This window comes from Lichenostomus cassidix, chromosome 4A (genome assembly GCF_008360975.1).
Source record: "Lichenostomus cassidix isolate B80296 chromosome 4A, HeHo_3.0, whole genome shotgun sequence".
NCBI lineage: Eukaryota > Metazoa > Chordata > Aves > Passeriformes > Meliphagidae > Lichenostomus > Lichenostomus cassidix.
The window spans coordinates 19,060,122-19,083,262 of NC_139485.1; the positions used below are offsets into that span (position 1 = coordinate 19,060,122).

At 39.0% G+C, this 23,141-nt stretch overlaps 1 protein-coding gene and 1 long non-coding RNA gene across 4 annotated transcripts; one reads left to right on the top strand and one right to left on the bottom strand.

The window, feature by feature from the left end:
* Positions 1-6: 6 nt before the first annotated feature.
* On the bottom strand, positions 7-19,038 carry HTATSF1 (HIV-1 Tat specific factor 1). 3 transcript variants are annotated; one of them, XM_085060786.1, is made up of 10 exons: positions 18,649-19,038; positions 14,914-15,118; positions 14,552-14,599; positions 13,274-13,428; positions 12,072-12,235; positions 10,425-10,524; positions 9,813-9,902; positions 9,192-9,329; positions 8,613-8,820; positions 7-45 (listed from the first exon to the last, which is right to left on the bottom strand). In XM_085060786.1, exons 1-10 carry the CDS (start codon positions 18,823-18,825, stop codon positions 23-25), a joined length of 1,308 nt encoding a protein of 435 aa, XP_084916912.1. In that variant the 5' UTR covers positions 18,826-19,038; the 3' UTR covers positions 7-22. The 3 variants fall into 3 exon arrangements, with proteins under 3 accessions (XP_084916912.1, XP_084916913.1, XP_084916911.1); XM_085060787.1 differs by lacking the exon at positions 7-45 and adding an exon at positions 6,346-6,543; XM_085060785.1 differs by lacking the exon at positions 7-45 and having other exon boundaries at positions 6,346-8,820; positions 18,649-19,037.
* A 120-nt stretch (positions 19,039-19,158) lies between these two features.
* Positions 19,159-21,233, top strand: LOC146437625 (uncharacterized). The gene is made up of 2 exons (XR_014852315.1): positions 19,159-19,398; positions 20,638-21,233. It is a non-coding gene; the product is annotated as an uncharacterized LOC146437625 (long non-coding RNA).
* Positions 21,234-23,141: the final 1,908 nt, after the last annotated feature.

Here is a 23,141-nt window from a genome sequence, read left to right on the forward strand (position 1 = left end):
ATGTCCAAAACAAAAAAGATTTCTAACAGTAATTAGTTGCTTCACCTGTTAGAAAAAGACACTCAGATTAAATGATTGGAATTTCAAATCATGGCAAATTCAAGTGGAAAAAAAAAAAAAAAAACAACCAAAAAACCCCAAAACCAAACAACAAAAGAAATAACTTTTTCTTGTTTGAAACAACTTACCTAGGAACATGGTGGGTCTGCCAGCTGCTTAAAACTTTGGGAGCAAGACTACTAAAACACACACTGTGGGTCGACCTGAATTTAAAGTTTTAAGGCAGGAACCACACTAAAATAGTTTGCAGGAAGTCAACAGAAGATTGTAAGACTCCTTTTTGCTCTCTTTAAAAATCTCTGCGGCCAGATATGGTAAGAGTAGGACAGGGAATGTCACTGCTTGCCCTGGAGAAGCATCGTTTTCATGCAATTGTACCGTTTCTGGCCACAGAGGAGCAAGTTTCCCAGCCAGAGATCACAAGTCTTTCTCTGATGAAAGTCATATTTAGCTACGCTCAGGCTACAAATGCAGTGAAGTGCCTGCTGTTTCTATTCAATTTTCCAGTCTCATTGTCAGCTCATAACACTGCATAGCATAATTGATTTACCTCGGTAGCAAAAGGAAGGCTGTTATTTTTCAGAGTTTGGGAACACCTTTGGCCAATATCCAGATGCACCACATAAAATCTAATGAATCATTAGATTTGTGTTGCCATCCAACTAACCATGCAATACACAGCACTGCTTAACCTAGTTCAATACAATTATCTGATTTCTTTCCTTGTCATAAAACCCCCAACCCTCAGAAGCTTCCCAATAAATATTGCACTCATCTGTGTCTTAAAGGATACTCTGAAGTGCCTGCAAAGACTGCCTTCAAACGGTCTCTCAGAATTTTCTTACACATGAATAAAACTGTTCAGGTCGCAAGACAAGTATTCAGATATTAAGGAATAGGAGGATTAAGGTTATCAAGCCATAATCTATCCCCATTTTAATGCTTAATCCTTCACCTACAAAATTCTTGACCACGTTTATTATTTGCTTCTACGTCTACTTTTGCCTCTTACCTCCATCTCCCTCCACCACGTGGTCTATTCAGTTCTCCCTGCTTCATGGTCCTTTGCCCAGCCAGCCCAAATCTCCTGTCACCAACTGCCAACTCTTCCAAAATCAAGGTCCTTAGTCCTTATCTTAGGATTTCTATTGTTTTGCCCCCAGTTCCAGCCTCCAATCCACCTAAACACAGCAGTGGGTACAGGACTGCAAGGTCACACACTAACAGTCATCTGATTCAGAAGACAATCTTTCACAACTTTAAAATCAACCCAGCTCTCCCAGACATGGAAAATTTAAACCAAAAAACACTTCCTCCCAATTTACAGGTACCTTACAAGGCCCATGAGGTGAAGCAGCCAAGCAACTGGAAGGATTTTGAGCATAGGAAGAGACATTGTTTTTTTCCCAGTCTTGTTTTAGAAAGCATCCTACTGTTCAGGTTAAGGAACTTCCTGGTTGCTCAGCTGGGGGCCAACAAGTGCCATTGAAAATTGCAACCCAAGGAGTGAAAACTTGGCAAAGACATGAGCGACCAGATGGCCTGAGAAAGGACAAGGAGTCATCTAGACAGTAAGCAGCAAAGCAGCTTTTCCTACTCTGCTCCAGCACTACACATCAACATGCAATTTAGAAAGCATTAGCACTGGCCCAGAGGATCACTTTTCCTGTTCTTCACTCAGTACAAGCTATTGTGTCTTTGTACCACTTTATTAACATGCTTAACTGGCTTCTGGCATTAAGTCTGGGCTCCTTTAGCATTATTTATTGGTGTGCAGCAGCTTGTGTGATTGTGACCACAGTTAAAATGCTGGAAAACTAATATATTTGAAAGACAAAAAGGTCATCTATTTCTTGTTTTTGTCCCATTTCCTTTAAAAACTTCTTGTGCTTTCCAACAAGTAGCCACAGGAAGGCTGGGTATAACCTAGGTTACATCTCAGTTCTCTTAGTGATCATAAGCACTTAAGGATTCTAATGTCGCAGGAGACAGGACCTAAATTTCGAGCACAGTGGCCTTCATTACCTGAACTTCCTATTATTCCATCATCCAGCATGAAGTCTGCAAAAGGCAGAAATCTTTCCAACTTGAGTCTGCCACACACCACTATCAAAATAGAGTAGAAGTGGAGCTCAGAATGAGGTAGCTCACATCACATTACTCTCAGAATGGGTTAATAATGGCAAAATAGTGCAAGTAATTGTCCAAGTTATTTCTCCTTCGGGTGGACAAGGACACATGGTCAACACAGGCTTAAGAGTGGTGGCTGACAGCTCATCACAAGTGCTAATACTTTACAATGTTTTTCATATTCCCCACCCTTGCCAGTATTGATATCCCTTCACTGGAGCATCCAACAGGGAACTCTGTGTTCCTGATTTCATGTTGCTCAAACCAGTTTTAAAAACAAATTTTAAAAATTCCTACTTCCCAAGTATTAAGCTACAATTTTGCAAGCAAGCATTCCCTCTCATCAACTTATCCCTCAAATAAGGGAATATTTAAGGAAGTCAGTGAGCATGGGATGGAGCTACCCCCAAATGATCCTACCTTAACTCACTGTCAGCAATGGTGTCACACCAGTTAGATTTTCCAGATGTGGGACACTCATGTTGTGTCCAGCAGCTCGTGATCCTTCCTGGGCCGGCTGGCTCTGAGTGCACTGAAGCGACTGCAGCAGGAGACAAGCCACGTTCATGAACTCCCCACACTTTCTAGCCTCCAGCTGCGCAGAACGAGGCGTTTCCTTCAGCCTATCCGCTAAGAATGCATGAAATGCACTCCAACGAGTCAACCAGGTTAGGAGGTTTCAGGAATGAGGAAAATAAGCTTGTAAGCAGGTTTGGGTTTTTTTATGACAATGTGTACACAATAAATAAAAGTGTGGACTTTGGAAGAGTTTGGAGTAAGATGATAAACAAATTATGGCAGAGAGCCAAACTTGGCCAGGATGATAAAGGACTGTTCCAGAACATTCACTATTAAGTTGGTAACTATAAACACCTATGAGAAAAAGATGACCTGTTCCCAACCCAGATAAAATGGGTAACCAACTTTCTCATTTTCTTTGCTGGATCTGTTTTAATAACTACAGGAAAAAAAAAATCATTCTTGTTCTGTAAGGATTGTAGCAGGAAAGTTTGGGGGTTTCTGTAGCAAGTTTGCCAAAATTAGCATATTGCAGCCATTCCAGGAATGCTGAAACAAGGTCAAACTCGCCAGTCTCAGCTGGAAAAAACACACTGGGGAACTAGTCACCGAAGTGGTGACACTATGTCTTTTATAGAGTAGCTTAGGAGTTTGTTTACTCACCCAGAACACAGGAGAGCACAATCCAATTCCCTCTGCCTAAATACGTATGAACCCGCCCTCAGCCATTCCCAGAACAATTTAACTATCAGGCTGTGAGAGTTCCCGTGACGGTGCTTAGTCTTAAGACACACTCTTTGCATAAACAAATTTTCTTTGTGACACAGACTGGATTCCAGTACACCAGCAGGGCGAGAGCCCTCAACATCTCCATCGCTCATTCCCTGACCTCCTTTTCTAAACTGTCTCATACGGCAGAGATTTCCTCTGTTAAAGCTTTTCAAGACCTTATTTGAGATCTTCCTCTCATGCTGGCAGTTAAAGCACTCTTCAGGTCAAGATGGCATCACTTTAAAGCTCCTAGAAAGAACTATGGGTTGAAATGGGATTATAATTCCTGTTTTTCAGTACAGTAATTGAATGACTGATTGCCAGCGCTTTTGAAGCACTTAAAGTGTCAAAGCTTTGAAGAAAAAAAAAAATCAGAAAACCTTTAAGAAAAAAAATTAAAATTTGACTTGTTCTTATAATAAAACATCCTCACAATCCCAATTTTAATTACAATGTATGCAGTGATCCCTCCTGCTCCCTTTCTCTCCATGCAAGTCCATTAACATCCCAAGCCAGGAAGACAGCTGAGACCAAACCCATAGCAAGCAGGGAATAAATACCATATCCCACTTACAGTTCCAGCAACATGTCTACTGGGTCCAGCTGGAAGCTCTGGCATGTTAACACACATGCTTTGTAAACTGAAGGCCCTGTGCACCAAATGCTATGGTATCTTTTACTGAGGGAAAAAAGACAAATATATTATCTCAAAACTAATCAGCAAACACTTGTTCTGTTTATGAGTTTGTTTATTAAAAAGGTAGTATAAAACACAACCCCTTTAAGAAACAAATTGAAGACAAAGGGATTATCAGATGCTGTCACAAGTCTACATATTATTCAAATACCATTTGCTTTTCAACGCTGTTTTTCTAAACGATAAATGAAAATGATTAATTTACTGAAAGAAAATCACCCATCAGAAAAAAATTCCAAATCTACTTACTGAAAAGTTTAATCTAACAATATACTTTCATATTACAGAATGACAAAAAAAAAAAAAACAAAAAACCTTTTGCTGCAAAAGGTTTCATAATTCTATAAATATGTTACAGAACTTTTAGAGTATCCTGACAGCAAGACGTCAAGCTATAATGAGCACTAAAATAACACAGAAGTCAAATCAACACAAATACACAACTCACAGAATTCATTTACCATACTGTAGTATGTTTCCTCAAATTCAGAAATAAAAAGAAGAATTTAAAATCCAATTAAAATCTACTGGAATGTATTTTTAAATTTTTTTTCAAATTTGGTTTGGTTTATGAGTATTGATGGGTATATACGGTATGAGTATCAATGAAAGGCAACTTTGGGTTTCTGTGTAGCATCGAACACCTTTAAGTTTTCTCAAGTGAATTAAGCTAATTAAGCAAATTATTTTTAATTGTTAATAGGTTAACCTTAACTGAATAATGTCTAGGACATGTTTTAGCTAAAATGCACTGCATTTAACATACTGAAGATTTTAAATGAATTGCAATCCTTATACAAAACCTAAGCTGTACAAGGGACTGAAATTCAATTTAAAAAAGTAATTTAAAAAAGTCATCAGGAGAAACAGATAATCATTTTGATGCAAAATGAAACTAATTCTCTCTTTACACCTGTATATGAACATTCAAGAACCTGCGAAAAAAGAGAAAACCTTCTAGAAAGCCTTTTATTTTGAGGCTTTTTGTTTCCAGGTGTCTACCTTGGCCATGCTCCTCAAGCCAAATCATCTGTGTTGAGTACCTGTAACTCCATAAAAATTCCTTCCCAACAAACCACAGAAAAGCATTTGATTCTAAAGCAAACTACCAATGTATCCTGAAGCTAAGCAATGATTTTGGAAGGTTCAGAAAGTGCTTCTTCCAAATTATGCTGAAGGATCAGTTAATACTCTGTCCCTGCTGCTTTAAGTGGCTTCACATCCACTTAGTTACACTGCGAATTGGTGGAAACAACCAATTTCCATAGTTCAAAACTGAGCAAAAATAATTATCCACAAATTGCTTCTAGTCTGCTGCTAGTTGTTTTCATCATATACAGAGCGAAGGAAACAGATTCTCTTAAAATGAACTTCTCACCAAAAGCACAGGGATGGAGAAATATGCAGGATACTGGAACCCTGGAATGGGACCTAAAAAAACCTTAGAAATTGAGCAAAAAGGTAGGTTTTATCACTTCTAATGAGCAAGAAAAGTAATTAGAAAACACTTTTAATTAAAGAATAAATAAAGTAAAACTTCTATTAGGGTTTTAACTTGTCAACTATTTATGTATGATGCTGATAAGTAAGAAAAAATATGTAAGTTTAAAAAGCATCTCAGCTTGTTCAGATTTGTTAAGATTTCATATTCAACATCAGTGCTCTGTACTGTAAGAATTTCATAATCATACTTCAAAACAGCAATTTTAACTTCTGCAAAAATTTTTTATTTCTGTTCAGATCAATTTATAAAACTTTGCATCATTTCAAAAAGGAAAACATCTAAAGAACTTGGTCTTAATGATAACCTGCTGAAAAGAGTCACAGCTGCATTAACCTCTCCTTGGACTACTTAATGCCTCAATAACTCAATTTAATAGTTTATAAAAATATATTTTTACATTTTACTGGGGAAAACAGAGGTAGACAAAAGGAAAATAGGAGTTTGAGTATGATGCCGCACTTCAGAACAACATATTTGCACGGAAAAAGAGCTTTTATTTTTTAAGAATCCTAGATAACAGGAAAGCCAATAAAGCATTCGTTCTCAGTCTTTGTTGGTGCTCCACTTTAGTGTGAAGTCTAACAGAGACAGTGAAAGGGCTAAGATCACACTTGACTTCTGCAGCAAGCCAGTTAAATTTGCACATCAACTGGAGAGAGGAAGGTTTACTGCACGTACAACAATTCTTTATTTTTCAAAGTCTTATTTCAAACACTAACCTTGTTTTCCATATCTGATACCATGATAAGGCTTCATAGAACTTCACAAATTTTATACATTTGTCCACAGGTTTCCCTATATCGGTTGCAATTGCACTGTAAAACAGGTGATTTAAGTGTGTACTGTTACACAACTGGGCTCCCTTAAAAAAAAAAAGCAAATAAAACACTAAAGTAAGAGATCTAAAGCCTGGAGTCTAGAAGCTGGAATAAAAAAAGGAGCCCTGAACACAATACTAACACACTAAATTACACTCCTCATATGCAAACACTTCCATCTCTCAAAGGTCTGTGGTGCTTCTTACCAATAAAAATAACTAAGGCAGAACCAACACAACCCAGAAATGTATCTGAATATGCCACTACACGCAACTACTAACCAGGCAGTGTTCCAGATTCCCTAAATTCTTCAAACACCTGCTTTGCTGAAACACACAATCCACACACTTGGAAAGATGAGAAAATGGACTTCTTTTAGCTGGCAAGAGTTAGATCTCCTTTTTACAACACAACTCAAAATTGGAAATTTGTCATATCAGCATATTACGAGCCCCCAGACTTTTAACCACTGAATTGAAATATGACAGTTATTTTTGCCACAAAAAGATGTAATTTATAACCCCAGTGGCAAGTGATAACTTAGATGCTCTGGTAGGCATAGCCAACCACACATAGTGACTATATATTAAAAAAACCCCAACAAAATAAACTTAGAGAACCACATAGACGTCATATCGACTTCAAGAAAAAAAAATATATGGTAATCCCAGAGCACAAGGTTTGGAAATAACTTTTTCAGAGTATTCTGATTACCTCATGATGGAAATACAGGAATTAGCATCTACACTTTTTTGCAATCCAATATGAATCAAAAAAATTCCAAAGATCCTCTTTGCGAACACATACTGGTAACCACCCATATGAACAGCGTGCTCTGAGTTTTTAATTGTTTAGTGCCTAAATCCACGTTCTTCTATCCTTACTTATCAAAATAACGACATTCTAAATTAAGAATGACTAAGCCCAAAACTGCTCCTCCAGTTATTTCTGAAAGTCTGCCACTTATTAAGATCTCTAAAGTTAGAATACCTTTTAAGTCCTTGCTTTTAGAAATATTTCAAAAAGGGACAGCATCTGCTTTTTCCATATAAGATCATTATTTTAAAGCATATTTTAAAGTATTCTGAGCTGCCAAAAGCATTTAAATTTTATGAAATCCTAGAAGATCTTCCCCACTCTGAGGAACATGCAGGGCTAAAACAAAATGTTGAGGAGAACTCACATCCATTGTATTAACAGACTTAAACAAAAATCCTTACTGCAATATAAAAGTAAAAACTGATAAAGCCACCACAAAAATGAAAAGCCTACTTTGATACCTACTGCATACAGACCACGGGAGTTTAAGATCAATCTTATTATGGCCTAGAACATGTATGCTCATGCACTTCTAGTCTCCTTAACATAATTCCAGCCTCTATCCAACATCAACAGAAGATCTAAACAGGGGAAGGAAAAAATAATTTGCTGGACGCTGTGATTTAATAATCTATGTTCACTCAGTTTGCCTTAGGGTTGCTATGGCAACACTGTCCGCCACTTTCTTTAAGCTTGTGACTTGGCACTACTCATTATTTTCCACCTAATTGATAGCAACACAACCAATGCATTCGCCCTCTATGTTTCACAGCACCTGTTCCATAAAATGATCCAACATACTCAGGACACAAATCATTGAAATACTAAGTTTGAAGGGGCACAGGGAAATTAACAGTAAAATCCACAAATCTTGTAAAAGCTCTGCATTACTTAAGTTACATACAGTTACATAAACTTAAGGGTTGGAACATATTTCACACTCACATGGTGAAACACTGACAAGCATAGCTAGAACAAAAGAAGCCTGATGACATTTACCGCATTCTTGGCAACTTGAGTTACTTTACCTGAACAGCCAATTAATACAAACTTTTAGAACCTCATTAAACACTGCTTTTAATGAAAACTTCAAAGCACACAGTTGATGACATTCTAATATGCCTATACTCACATGAATATTGTCTGCAGTCACCCTGAAGAAAGGGATACACTCAAACATCACCCTAAAAATATGCTTTCATACAGCATTAAAGGTGTTATGTATCCACTTCACCATCACTGCCTGCAAGGCTGCTGTCTGTGGAGGGAGCTCCATCTTCATTAATGCCCTCACCATTATTCTCCTTCTTATGAGATTCATCATTTGCATCCTCCTTAGGTGTGTCATTAACCTCTGGAGATTGTTTCCCTTCAGGCAGTTTAATGCTACTTGATGCGGAATCCGAATCAGATCTAGTTTGCTGCTCCTTTGCATCAGGATCCCCTAAAAATGACTCCCACACCTTGAGCCTTTCTTCCCTTTCTCTTGCAGTCTCCTCCACCTGTTAAAGAAGTGTTTATACACATCATTACAGTCATAATTGTCAAAGTGAGTATTTACACAGATAAAAGTAAACAAACCTTTTTATTACAGAAATATCCCAATGCTGACTGTGAACAAACGATCTGTACATCAGGTGGCTAATCCTATCAGTTGACACTTTTGGTATTCAAACAGGTACTTTAATCTTTTACTAAGTTGAATAGTTGGGAATGATTTTTGGAGACATTCTACAGCTTTTGAAGAGAAGCAAGATAATGCAGGCATGGGCAGAGGAAGGGTATGGGGATGGGAATGCCAAGCACTCCTAAAATTGAAACAGATCTACTGTTTGGAAGATACATTCAATAAAAGAAAACCATGAAAGGCTACCTGATAGTCTGTTACACCATCCCATGTTTCAGCACTGAGCTGACGGCCACCAAACCACCTTCCATTTAGAGTCAGCTTGCACAGATCAGCTTCTGTTGCTTCTTTAAATGACACAGAAGCCACACCATCAGGGTGCCTCTGTAAGGACAGACAACTTGTATTTAATAATATTCTAACTAATGTATTTATTCTAATACCCTTTAGATTGTGTTACAAAATCAATCAGGATATAGCTCCATTCCGATCATACATAATGATGTCCAAAAAGTTCAGTTTTTAAGTTTACATATGTTCTTCTATTGGCACACAGAACACAATTTTTGAACACAGAAAACAGGAAATATTTCAGCTAGTTTAGCTACAAATAACATATCCATACTTTTAAATTTATGACATGTATCCAAGCTCTTGGAAAGAGTTATATTGCCTTCACATAGCATGAAGTAGACAGGTGCTTAGACATTAAGTTCCAAAAGTTTTAAAGTACTGAAAGATTGAGTCAAGTTTCCATGACGTTAACACACCCAAATAAATGCTCCACTCACATTTAAAGCAGCCTAAACGTTTTGCACCTTTGCACATTACATCAATTCTGCCAACACAACACGCAAAAATACCTACATCAAATATGAGAACCTTCTTTACTTGACCAAACTTTTCACACTCTGTCCGTAGATCTTCTCTTATCTCATTTAGCACTAAAGGGTCCTCCTACAAAGCAATCGCACAGCTTTAATTAGACACAAGCACTCACTTCTCTCAGCTTTATTTTTGCTCCATCACCAGTGGTACACATCTGCCAGTCTGTTAAAAGCTCATAAATTATGTGCTGTTATGCTGCATTTTCAAGGCCACCTAGGAGTCGACAGACAGCTCTTATTTGAATTTAGGAAGTACTACTAGTTAACAAAGCTGTTTTGCGTTGGTTTCTCCATTCTAACGATTACTGTTTTTCACTCCTCTTTCCACCCCAGAAAGGAATATTGTCAGCATAAAGACAGTGAAACACTCTGATTTGGAAAATATGTTCTTACCAACATTTTCTTCTTGCTTTTGGAGACAAATGAATGGATTTTAAGCACATGTTTGGCCCAGGAGAATGCCTTTCCCAAACAGCAAGTTTAATTTTGTTTTCATCCTATTAGAATTTTGTTAAAATTGGTATAGCAAGAAGTTCAGACAATGTTACCTTTTAACAGCACAATCTACAGAAGCAAAACTGCATCTTCCTACCTCAAAGTCCTTGGGGTGAAACATATTCCTGATAATAACGATACGTTCATGCCGCATTCGAGTTGCCCCATCTTTCTTCTCTGGCCTCCAATCCAGCTGTCTAATGAAATGAAGCAACAGTAAGAAGATATTGTTGCGGTTCTCTTCAGTTTCTACAAGTATTTGTTGAAAAAAAATCATTAATTTGGCACTTCTTGCGATACATCAAGACATGTTTTGATAAAAAGAGTTGTTACTCTTCTAAAAAAATGCAGTAACTACCCGGGTTTACAACTGCTACAAAGCATTTGATGTTTTAAGGTACTTAAAAGCTCACAGAGGGACTATAAATAACTTTTCAAAGTAAAGTATTTTTTTTAACACAGAGGAAATATTTATGAAGTATTAATTCCTTCCCAATATCAACTCACATAAAGGAACCAGCTGCTTTCAACTACAATTAAAATACCAGAATTTTATCCTTTTTTCTTCACATATTTTGTGAAAGAGGAGATCCACTACTCCCGTTGGTAAAATTTAACTGCTTTTATTTAAAAGAACATGCAAGAACACCCTGACTCTTACACGCATTACTACAAAGATATATTCTGTTCCCCGGTGTAGAACCACTGACACAAACAAGTCATGTAAACCAGCACATCTGTTCTAGGACTTCGCCTTCTCACAGCAAATCTTACTTCTCGTAGGAATGCCTACTTCACATCCTATTACAAAAAACCCCACACATTTACTTACACTTTTAAATCTCAAGATAACACATTAGATGGGGGTGGGAGGAGGAGAGAATCTTAAGTTTCTCCATTATTTTTTATTTATATAATTTTTATAGATATATTTTATTTATATAATTCCATTATTTTCATACACCTGCCTACACCCTGGAGACTTCTTACAGCAAGAAGAAGAACTGTCAGTGTATCTTTGGGGCAGATACATTTCAAGCTATTTCTGGTTTTAATTGATATCAAGTAGCCTTTGCTCCCTTTAACTACAGGAAAACATTTCTGCATTAATATTTACAATGTTTAGTGGAATGCTGCTTTCATTAAAATATCAAAAGCCTTATATTCACACTACTTTCTTCTTTAATCTGCATCTTCTTGGTTCCAAAAGGCAGAAAAAGAATTTTTAAGTGACAAAAGCAATGAATCAAGGTACAACTCAAACCCCAGTATATTTTATAGCAGAGAGAGGTATCTGGGGGAATCTACAGAGATATTTTAGTCTTTGCTCCGGTGGCAGCCAGCATTTCTTGTCCTTTGCAACTAGTGCACTATGGCACTAAATATATGGGAGAAGCCAGTGTGTTATGACGTTCCAAGAGTAAGCCCAGATATTGTGACAGGACTTGCACACTCAACCACTGAGGAAAAGAGTCTGACTTCCCCAGAGCTGTAATATTTCCTTCTACATCTGAAGGCACCATTGCTCCCTATGTATTATTTTAATGTGTGAATCACAAAGAGGCTCCTTATATCAACACTCACTCTAGGAGTTCCTTGCCTTCAAATGTGCAATTGCTAAGTTATTGCACTGTCAGAAAAGACTAACTTTTGCGTAACTTAGCACTGCATTTGAAACATAATGCCACTTTACTAATAGTACTTAGAATTGAAGCAATATTTTATTGAAATAAAAAATACAAACTTCTGCTGTTGAGACAACTTCTTCTTGTAGTCTTTACATTTCTTCTTCTTTTTGCTTGCATCATACTCCCCCTTCAGTTGGAACTTTGCAACTTCTACGTGCAATTTATAGCCTCGGATTTCTGCTTCATCCAGAAGTCTCAAAGCAAGTTGAACTGATTCTCTCTATTTGAAGATAAAACACAGCACAAACTTTAAAGCACGTGGTAAAGTAAAATTATTCCAATAACATGTCATTAAGTACATTGTGCTATGTATCAAGTCCCTGTCACATAAAACCATAATGCCAAGTCTTCTGACACACAGATGGCAATGCATTCTTGATGAAAACCCAGTATTTCTTCATTCCTGTTCTAGTTGATTAATGCTTCCAAAAGCAGCTGCATGTATTTCATTCAAATATGTCACAGGCTGCAATGTCCACTAAACTACTAATGTCCAAGCAAGCTGATGAATTTAAAAGCAAGGATAAAAAGATTTCAGGGGACTGATTTCCTATAAAACTTGTATCACTTCTCCAAGAACAGCTGATGTTGAGTCTCTTAAGTAATTTTTAACATTTTCTTTAAAGTCCTTTAGAGTCAAGACTGTATTTATGCTTGTTAACTCCACAGCCCTAAGTACTACGATTACAAAAATAGCACAGACTACAAGCCATTTGATTTAGTACTGCCTGGTCCTTCTTGCAGAACTAAAGCAGGCTGCACTCGCAAACACCAACTTTCCAAATGATTCACAACTGAAATACATAAGGAAATAGCACTGCAGCCTAAACTTTTACAGCTTAATAAAGAATGCAAGCAGAGTTCTAAACCAAACTGGTTTTCAACTAAAAGCTGTAAATACAGGACTACAGTATGTTCCTTCCTGGCTTGTTATTTTTGTATTCTTGGTCACACAGTGGCATGCTCTCAAAGTAAAAGGTGAGGAGTCCTCCATTTCAGCCCATAATCACTGGCACCCAAGACAGGAAGGTATAGATACACATTCAGCAGACATTATGGCCATTTCCAGGGGGAGGGCGGAGTTGGATAAGAAGAAACAAATGTGGTAAGTGGGCATTTCTGAACTAAATCTTTAAAACAGAAACCTGTATTCTAAACTGCACTTTGCATTTTCAATAATCTTCTGAATGTGATTCTGAAACAGTGGCCATATGTGCCTTCAATGGGAAGGAAAACTGCTTTTCAGCGCACCACTGACCTTCAGATAACAACAGAGGCCATCTCCTTTAAGATTCCCTTCTTTATCTTTGTACAGTTTGATCTTGTGTTCTTCTGTCTGAGGATCTCGCATGATGATACCACATTTTGACATGACTTGTACAAATTCATCTTTTGTAATGTCTGGAGGTAAACCTGCAAAATAAATTCAAACAGAAGGCTTGAGTATGGTATATTTAAAAAAAAAAACTAAACTCATTAAACCAAATCTCTCCATAGTGTTTCTTTAAATGAAAGATATAAAAAATAAATTACAACATTTTACACACACTGCAAGAAACCACAGCCCTTGGGCATTACCTTTTAAGCATTACTTCGTATCAGTATTTCGAAAATCCTTGTACTTTGTAATAGGTGTAACCCACAGAAATATCTCTGTTCGCTAATATGCACACCTAGAGCTTTATTGTCATATGTGCCATCAGTGGACACAAAGGCCTCTGCAAATGTAACTCTCCTGCCCAAGCTTTACGTTCCACTGTACCTACCTCTAGGTATCAGAGACAAAAAAGCCCCCATAAGAACATAACCTATAAACAGACAACTGTTTTTGCCATTCACAAATTCGATAAAAAGAGTAACTCATAATGTATCGAGATTTTAAGGTCTGAAGTCTGAACTGAGGATAAGAAAAAATCCAAAATGAATGAGAAAATTATGTGGATGTTCCCATGCTAGTTTGGCCTGGATCAAGATTTTTGAAACTACAAGTATGTGCATTCCTGTGACTGCTCCCTACCACCAAGTGCACCTTACTATATGCATCTAGGAATAGCACCCCACCATCCAAAACAGGTAGAGTAACACCATAATAAGTGCACAGATAATTTCACTTGAGCTTCCACATTACTTACTCTGTTTCGAACTTTTTTTTTATTGCTTCCTCCTTCTTACCTAATGATTTGATTATTTCTTAGAATAAATAAAAATTATAGATTAAGTGATGTGTATAGTTGATGCACTATCGCGCTATAAACTTGTCATTATCCTTTCCCTTAAAAGTCTGCAAAAGTTGTTTTTCTTAAAAAAAAAAATTAGCGACTTGGCTGACACAGCTCACAGAGTATCACATTTAACAGATAAAATCATGGAGTACGCCCCTTCTGCTTCTTTCCCACACCTGCAATTTAAAGGTCTCAAAGATATTATGCAGTCAGGACCATAACTGCTTGCAAGTGACAGACTAAAAATATTAGTCATATGTGAGTCTCTTTTACCATCTTTAGCTCAAAGTAGATAAACAAATACTATTACTTACCTGTCACATAAACATTTGTGTTTCTGTCTTCTTCAACATGAAACCACCCTAAACACAAGAGTTTTAAATCAGTTATGGTAATATATTAAACATGGGAGCATACACTAACATTTACACTCCATCGGATTTATAAGGATTTTTGCTTGCTCCCATGGAAGCTCTGAACATGCCTTAATCTGCTTTTTCTCCCCTTGTATAGAGATTCAGGATACCCATGAAGCACCACACGATTTTAGAACCATTTCAGAACTTTCCGGCGCAATCTTATCTTTGCTGTACCAGATGACAATGAACAATTGACAGTTTTCCCGCAGTACCACACAGGTCACAGCCTACACAGAAGAAAGTGCTTTGCCACTTACCTGGCTCTAGCTTCCTTTTTTCCGATTTTTGTTTCGGATCTGTTTGTTTTGGTCCTGTTTCATTTGCTGATGGCTGTGTTCCTGATGTCTTAGAACTTACTGGTTGCTTACTTTCAGTGGCTGCACCAGAAGAAGAAGAAGTTTCTGTGCCATCTGCATGGAAGCCATAATTGGCATGATAGGTTGCCAGGAAATCTTCTGTTATCTGAAAAGAAATTAGGAAAACTAATCTAAAATGGCAAAGAACTACAAATTCAGGTTTGTATTTTAACATTAGTTAGGTGATTTTCTAATCTGGCAACAGAAAATAACAATATTTTAAAACCATTTAAATGATCTTTGACAAGCCATACACACAACAAGAACAACCAGTTCATGCATTACCTGAACCAGACCAAGACAAAACTTCCATACAGCACATGAAGGTTTTACACAAACATCTCACAAGTTCTGCCATTTTTCAAACAAAGCTTTCTGCTTTCCACATGAATTGGATCTGCCTGAAAGACAGAAACCAAGCGCTCCTGGCCATGGTTAAGAGATAAAGCAACACAGATGGTAGGCCAACAATTTATCCACAGATGACAAATGACTGACATCTGTCTTTTCATGGAATCATTTCCAGAGATGATATATATTTGTGTTGACAGACATTAAATATTCCACTTAGCCAGACACACTGCTTCTAAGGCCATAGGCTTTACTTCATATCTTACTAACAGATAAAAAATTAGCTTGCTCTTTTCCAGAGAGAGACTATATTGGGATAAAATATAAGATTGGCTAATGCCCACGTATTAGAGGCCAAAATTTAAAAGAGACCCTACAAATTACATCCAGTACTTCCAGGCACTAGCAATCACATGCAGAGATACAGCATAGCTGCTTTTGTTAGCATCCTAGCATTATGATGTATTTTCTGAAGTTACACACTCTGAAATTTTTATTCTCAAAACTGAGCCTAAACCCTTGAAAATTTTATCTGACTCTGACCTATGCTGCACTTGCTTCATCTGTATTCAGAAGGGAACAAAACTTCATGCCATTAAGTTATTAAAGAGAGCACTTTCTAGTGTCAGTGATGAAAATGTAATCTCTTATCTTCCATAGAGATTTGAAGCTTGATGTTTCAACTCTAAAATTTCATTATGACATATCAGAAATGCAAAATTGAAAGTAACAGGCTTGTCAGGCATAATGCAAGATGCCATGGAGCCCCATAACTTTAAAGGTCAGCACAAAACAGCTCCTTAGCTAAACAAGATTTACCACACGCCTCAGTAAAGAATGTAAATCACTGCTCTTACAGGTATGACAAAAAAAAGTACAACCATATTTAGTGAAGAAAAGAAGACTCTGTACTCTAATCAGGTTCATTACATTTGACATTAGCAATCTTAGCAAATCCTTAGTGTCAGAGTTGATGAGATCCAGAGAAGTAAGAAGCTTCTATACCTTCTGGTGAAGAGCATTATTAATTTTCATCAGAGAATCTACCGGTAAATTAGTGATTAAACCTGCAGCAACCTTCCTGCAGCAGGACTGTTTTTCAGCTTCAGGGGGGACTGCATTCTGTGCACACCTTCATTCATTCATTCTCAGCAAATTACATACCACAGACTATCAAATTTTGCCACTCGGTAACAAAGATGTTTTTTGCATAACATGCTATCAAGCTACCATATAACCATTACCACTATTTCACTTTAAAATGTGTTTTTTGCAAGCACAGAGGAGTTTATACAAGTATAAAGGCTTTTATTGGAACTTACGTCATACCATGCCTGCATGAGAAACAAGCACTCACAGAACTGGTTACTTGGGGCTTCAATCCAATTCTGGTGGAGAACATCACCGAGATCAGTCCTACCTGCACACCCACACAGTTGTGCAGTTTGGGGTGATTAAGTTCATAGGAAATGAAACACAATACTACAGGACATGTGAGCATGTAATTAACTGCTGGTCCCACTGAAACGGGAAGGAATAGATTAACCAAATGAAGAACAGATACCCTGTGCTTGCAGGTGACAGCCAATGTCTGTAGTTTCACAGCAAGTGATGCAAGCAACAGATAAATTACACATGTTATTTTGTGCTATGTCTGTGAAGCACTACAAGAAGTTGGTATTCACCAGTACAGTACCACCGAAACAAAAACATTTAAACAATAAATGAGGTTACAATTGCTTTTATTAAATATTTGATTGTCTCCAAACTTTCCTGGGGAATGCTGGCAGTTAATATTCACTTTTTGCACTGGTTTGAAATATGCTTTAGTGGAAATTCAGCAAACTCCACAATGCAATGCAATGCAATCCTAGTCTGTAGACAGAGATTGTTTAGACCAGTCAGAATATTTTGATCTTTTGTCATGAAATAGAAATTAAAAATTTGATTACTGCTCAGGGAGAAAGAACTACAGCTTCTGGTTACAACAGTCTCCCCAATTTACTTGGATAAAACATTCTGTTAATAATCACCAGCCAAAAGAAGTAGCCTGAAAAACACTATGATACAAAAACCACTTGCTGGGCAAAGAATCTTTATGTGGCACTGTGGGTCATGGATAGGTCACCAACTTCTACTGTACATCATATTTAATAACGAACTTTGCTGCTCCTATTTAACCCTTAATGTTATCTCCTCTCCAAGACAGAACAGGTAAGAAAAGCACTTAGGAAAGACCTCTCTACTGAGAAGAGACACATTTGAAAAAAGAGGTGAGAAGAAGAAGAAATGGGAGCTAAACAGGTACAACCCTTTTTAAGTCACTGTGCTTACTGGATATAGTACTTCACAGGGAGCCAAGGATACTCAGCTCTCTACTGCTCCACTTTGTGGATTTTTCACGTTTTTACCCCTCCGTAAGCCACCTGCTCCACAGACACCTCCCTAATTTACACACATTGAAACTCGGCACTGCAGGCTTCACTCTCACTCAGATTATCTGAATTGCAATGAATTCACAGTCACAAGCTAGAACTAGCACATTACATCCATCAAGCAGATGCCACACAATGTCTTAATATTAAATTAATCGCCCTCATTCATTGTCATATGAGAACAGAACTACTGTTTCACTTTCAGATCAGTAAACTGACCCAACATACTAAATCTGTGTTCATTCTCCCCTTGAAGAGTGACATTATTATAGCAAGATCATATTTTATACTTACACTTAATAAACAAACAAAAAAAATTAAAACGGTAACGTACTTCTATGCTGTGAAATGCCACTAAAACAAATATGCTCATTTTTCAAGTGCAGTTATATGACTGAAGGAAATGGAACAACGCATCTCTTATTTGACATAATTTTGAGATAATTATAAAAGAGAGATAATACTACTCTGTTTTCATCTGGACCTCGTAACGTACTAATTCATTTCTAGACTGCCCACAAAGAGATCACCACAGGTACTGTGACAGAGACCTAAACACATCCTAGGCACCTCCGATCAACACCCACAAATATAACCGTGACTTCATCCCAGGCCCGAGCAACTCTACCGATTCTCCGCCAAGGCAAATAGCCAACCCATAGCTCACAACAGCGCAGACGATCAAAGACGGAGCCTACGCCATTGTTTTGCCTTTAAAAATCAGTGTTTTGATCCTGCTGAGACCTCGCAGCAGACACGATGCGGCTGAACGCGGACACCTCCATGCCGAGGAGATCCGGCATCGACTGCTCGTCCTTCTCCCCCTTCCTCGGGCCTCGCCCGTACCCACCTTGGGGAACCAGGCCTTCTTCTCCCGGTCCCACTCGTAGGCGGCCCCGTCCGCCGGGTCCACGTAGGTAAAGGGATCGGACTCGCCCTCGCCTTCGCCCTCGGTGGGCTTGGCCTCGTACTGCTGCTGGAGCTGCAGCTGCCTGTAGAACTCCTCGTTCTCGTCCTCGCCACTCATCCTGCCCCGTTCACCGGGCCTCGGGTACCTGCACCGGGCCTGGGCACCCGCGCTCCTTCTGCCACCGCCGCCGCCAGAGGCACGCCCACCTCGCCCCGCCCCTGTCGGTGGCGGGAGCGCGCGCGAACAAGCCCCCGCCGCACGCGGCCGCGCCAACCGTCCCGGGCCCCCCAGCGCGCACAGCACCGGAAATACTTCACCCACCGGTGCCGTAACTTCCTGCCGCCCCTCCCCTCTACCCTGCACCGCAGCCAACGAGACGAGCTCTGGTCGATCACGTGGGGAGAGGCAGAGCCAATGGGGAGCAGGGTGGGCGGGACGGGAGCAGTCCCTGGGGAGGGTGGAGCGTGTGCTCGCAGGGGGCGGGGCGTGTTTTCCCGCCTCTGGGCGGGCCCTGGGGGCGGTGGGTCCGCCATGGCTTACGGACGGTTGCCAAACTGGCCCTGCCCCTTTTTCATTTGCTCTTTTTTTTTTTTTTTTTTTCTTTTCCGTTCTCCGTTAGGCTGCCATGTTTTTGCGCAGGCAGAGCCTCTGTGTCAGGGCGACTGCCCCTTGGCCCCCAGACTGCTTTGGGTAAGAAGCTGTACTTTGATGGGCTTTGGATGGGGACCACTGCAGCTTTACTTACATGATAAATAAAAGTTTGGGGCACAGAAAGTCCTCCCTGCGGCAGTGTTTTTCCGTATTGCGCCTAGGACAGCACTGGACAGTGAACTGGCTGCTGTCAGTAGTGCTGTGCAGGGCTGGCTGCCATCCGGCACTGGAAGTCTACTCGTGTCGTACTAGAGGCAAAGACAGAAATAGATAGATGAAAATGGCTCTCTAAATGTCAAGAAATCACATTGCTTCTCGCTGCTGCCTTGGCTGAGGGTGTCCAGCGGTTGTGCTCCCTTAGGAAAGGGTTGGTACAGTGTAATAGTGGGATGAGGCTTAGCTTCAAAACACTTAATTCCTTTTGCCTTAATGAAGTCTGCAATTAGTACCCTTGTCTGTGGATACTTAAAGATTTTAAATACAAAGTTCTCTCAAAATAGTTTTTTTAAAGACCTTCATCTAGTGCCATCTAATGGTTTTAACAGCATAGCCCAGACAGCATTACATCAAAACCAAATTTTAATTGCTAATGTATTTAAAAGTATTTAGACGATGAAGCAGCACACTATTCATGCTTTCTTTTGCAAAACTGAACCTAGAGCTATAAACCTCACGTATTTGTGCACATGTTATAAATGAAAATGGAACTGAACAGCCCCAGCAAAGCTGGCAGTGGCTGGTTGCCAGGGGCAAAACAATCATTCCACTCAGAAATAAAAATTATATTCAGAAGTTTTCTGGAAATTCGTATACCGGGAACAAATATGAACAGACTGGAATGATAATAAAATCAAAGACGTGGTTGTGAAGCTCTGCAGAGAGAGACCAACATCAGCTCCCTGTCTGGGCACCAGGCTGTCAAAGGAAATTGCTGAAGGTATAAATATAGAATTCTAGTAACCTTTGGCCATTGCACTAAGAACATCCAGCCTAGTTAATGACATCTGTGATGCTTCAAGAATTTTCTCGTGGCAGGTCTATTGTGGAAGTTGTCCAAAGATTTCTTTGTTATTGCTTATAGACTTATTGCCTAAGGGACATTTGTCTTCACATTGAAACAGTTACTGGGTTTTGGAGAGGAGCATGAGAGGCTTGACATAAGCTGCACTTGCTTAGAATTTGGAATTGGGTGTATGTTCAGATATCAGATAATGATAGCCTTAAACATTGTAAGAGAAATACAATTTAAGTCTTAAACTGCTTGTTTCATTTTTGCAGGTCTTTTTATGGTCATTACCTGAGTGATTGCAGTGAGGTCTGTACAGCTTTCCCTGCTGTGCAGAGCTGCCTGCAGCAAGGCACTGGGACATTGTCCTGGGGAGCCGGAGATCTGAATTCAATCTCGATCCAATGGGAGTGAGAGACAGTACTTGTGCGCAGCAGGGCTAATGCTCGGTAAATCGGCTCTGCGCACTTTGATGTAGCTACGAGGATGAACTAGCTCAAGTTCCCTCACTCTTCCTTCACATAACAGAACGTGTCACAGCAGCTGCTATGGTGCAGCCTCCCATGGTGCCACTGCCATCTGTTTCCCTTCTCCTTGGTAAAGACACAGTGAACCATACCAGGGAGCTGACTGAGCTGGAAACTCATAATTTTATGCGGTGGAGACAACTTTCCTCTGAATCTCACCCTGGAAATGATACAGCTCCTGGCTGCACAAGCACTGCTGCTACAAGCTGCATCTCCTGAGGAGGTAGCAAAGAGCTCGCCGTTCCACAGCTCGGATCATGGACCGATCAAGCTGTCAAAAATGGTATTTTAAATCCTGGCAAATGTCTCAAAGTAAATATTAAAAGAAGGCTTTAGCATGATGATTCTGTATCTGCGTCTGTGTGGTGCAGGGTAATTTTGGCTCACCAGAGCCGATTGATGGTCTAGAGATACCACACGAATGTTTTTCTAGAGGTACCACCTACTAAAAATACAGATACATTGGTATTCCTGAAGTGTTTTGCTCCCTGTAAGAGAGGAGCCAGCTATTTGCTAGCTAATCTTTAATTAGGTAAACCCTCTTTTCTTAAGCTGCTTTGTTACGTTAAATCAAAAAGGCAGCAACTAGTGACTAAGTACAGACAGGATACTCCTCTTTGACTTTTCTGAGGTCTGGAGCCTATTGCTGAGAGTTATGAGAAGCCTTCATGGTGGGAAAAATTACAGAACCAGTACAGATGTACTAAAAATTTTAATATCTTGTCCTATACATAGAAATTCCAGCTTGCAGTTCACCTTACAGTTCACTGAGGAGACCATCTGTGGCAGACCAAACAACTAAATGCTGATTAAAGGCCGTATTACATTTTCTAAGAAACTCTGATTGAAATGTGTAAGTGCTGTAGCTGTGTGTAACTTTGGCTTTTTCTTTAATTGTAATGCTCTCAGCAGAAACACAGGAGTGTCAACAGGTAGCCCATGCAAAATGAAACAAAACAATTTCTATGGGAACAAGAGAGGGAGCTTTAAAATAGCTATAATTGTGTAACTGACTTTAATACCCCATGCCATTTGCTGGAGGTGCAGTCAGTTGCACTTTAGCAGTGCTTTGCCCTGGATTTATTAAATTTTGTGGGTTTGGGGTAGGGGGGGTTAACTAAACCAGCAACTCGTAGTGACAGCACAGAGTACTGATATTAAAAAACTGTTGGTAATGTGAACATGAAACATGTACATCTCATTCACAAAACAAACTATAAAAAAGTACTTCCTAGAAATTGTATTTACTTGCTCAGTAAGACACCATATGGACACAACCTTTGAGGGAGTCTGCTTTTCACTGTTTTGTGCCTTTTTTCCTACCTATTCTTACACTGTGGACATAAATAGTGAACCCTTAATTATTAATTCAATTTATTTGCTAGGTAACACTCAATATTTATGTAAATAGATGTTATTCCTGTATGCTCTTACAGAATTACACTTGTATTACTTAGGGGTGAAAGAACCTGGTTTTGGAACACTGAGAAAAGATTGCAAAGGAAACAACCCTTTTCCCCTGAATCCAGTTATGGTAATGTGGAGACTTTTTATGGGTAATGATATTGTGGGGAGTAGATGGAATGAATAATATCAGATTGTTTAGATAAAAATGTATGTTGACCCATATATCCCTCCAATAAATCATGTAATGAAGATTTGAAAGTACAGAATTATCAAAGTATAAATTACACAGAAAAATTTAATTGTGGCTTGAAATATTGCCGGTCTTTAACCAGAACATGTGTAGAATATAGAAAAACCATCAGCTTTGTAGCAGGGTATATTACCAGTAGATGGACAATCCAGTTAGAGTAGTAGTTACACAAGTGAAAAGTAGCTGCATGCAAAGGAAGAAAAATGGTGAATTAGGAAACTGTGGGTTTTAAGGGCTACTGTGAGGTGTAGCCAAGGGTTTTGCAGTGGGAAATTTGGTCTCTGGAAGAGACAAATTGTGAAGTCCAGAAACATGTAGATTTGCTTCCCAAAGGAGTTACTAAGCTAGAATAAAGAACAACGTAAGGAACTGTGATGTTGGTAGATTTTTCTTTTGTTTAGAATTCCCTGTAGCGTGATCCAGGAAAATAAATGCAGGTTCATAAGTGTGTAGGCTTATCTTCTCATTTAGGTCTTACCCTGCAGCTACATGAAGAAAAGAGAGAAGAAGAAAATAGCAGTGCAACATGTTTGTTATGTTTGTACATAGCTCTCTACCACGCATTATGTGTTACATTAAGACAAAGAGAGCA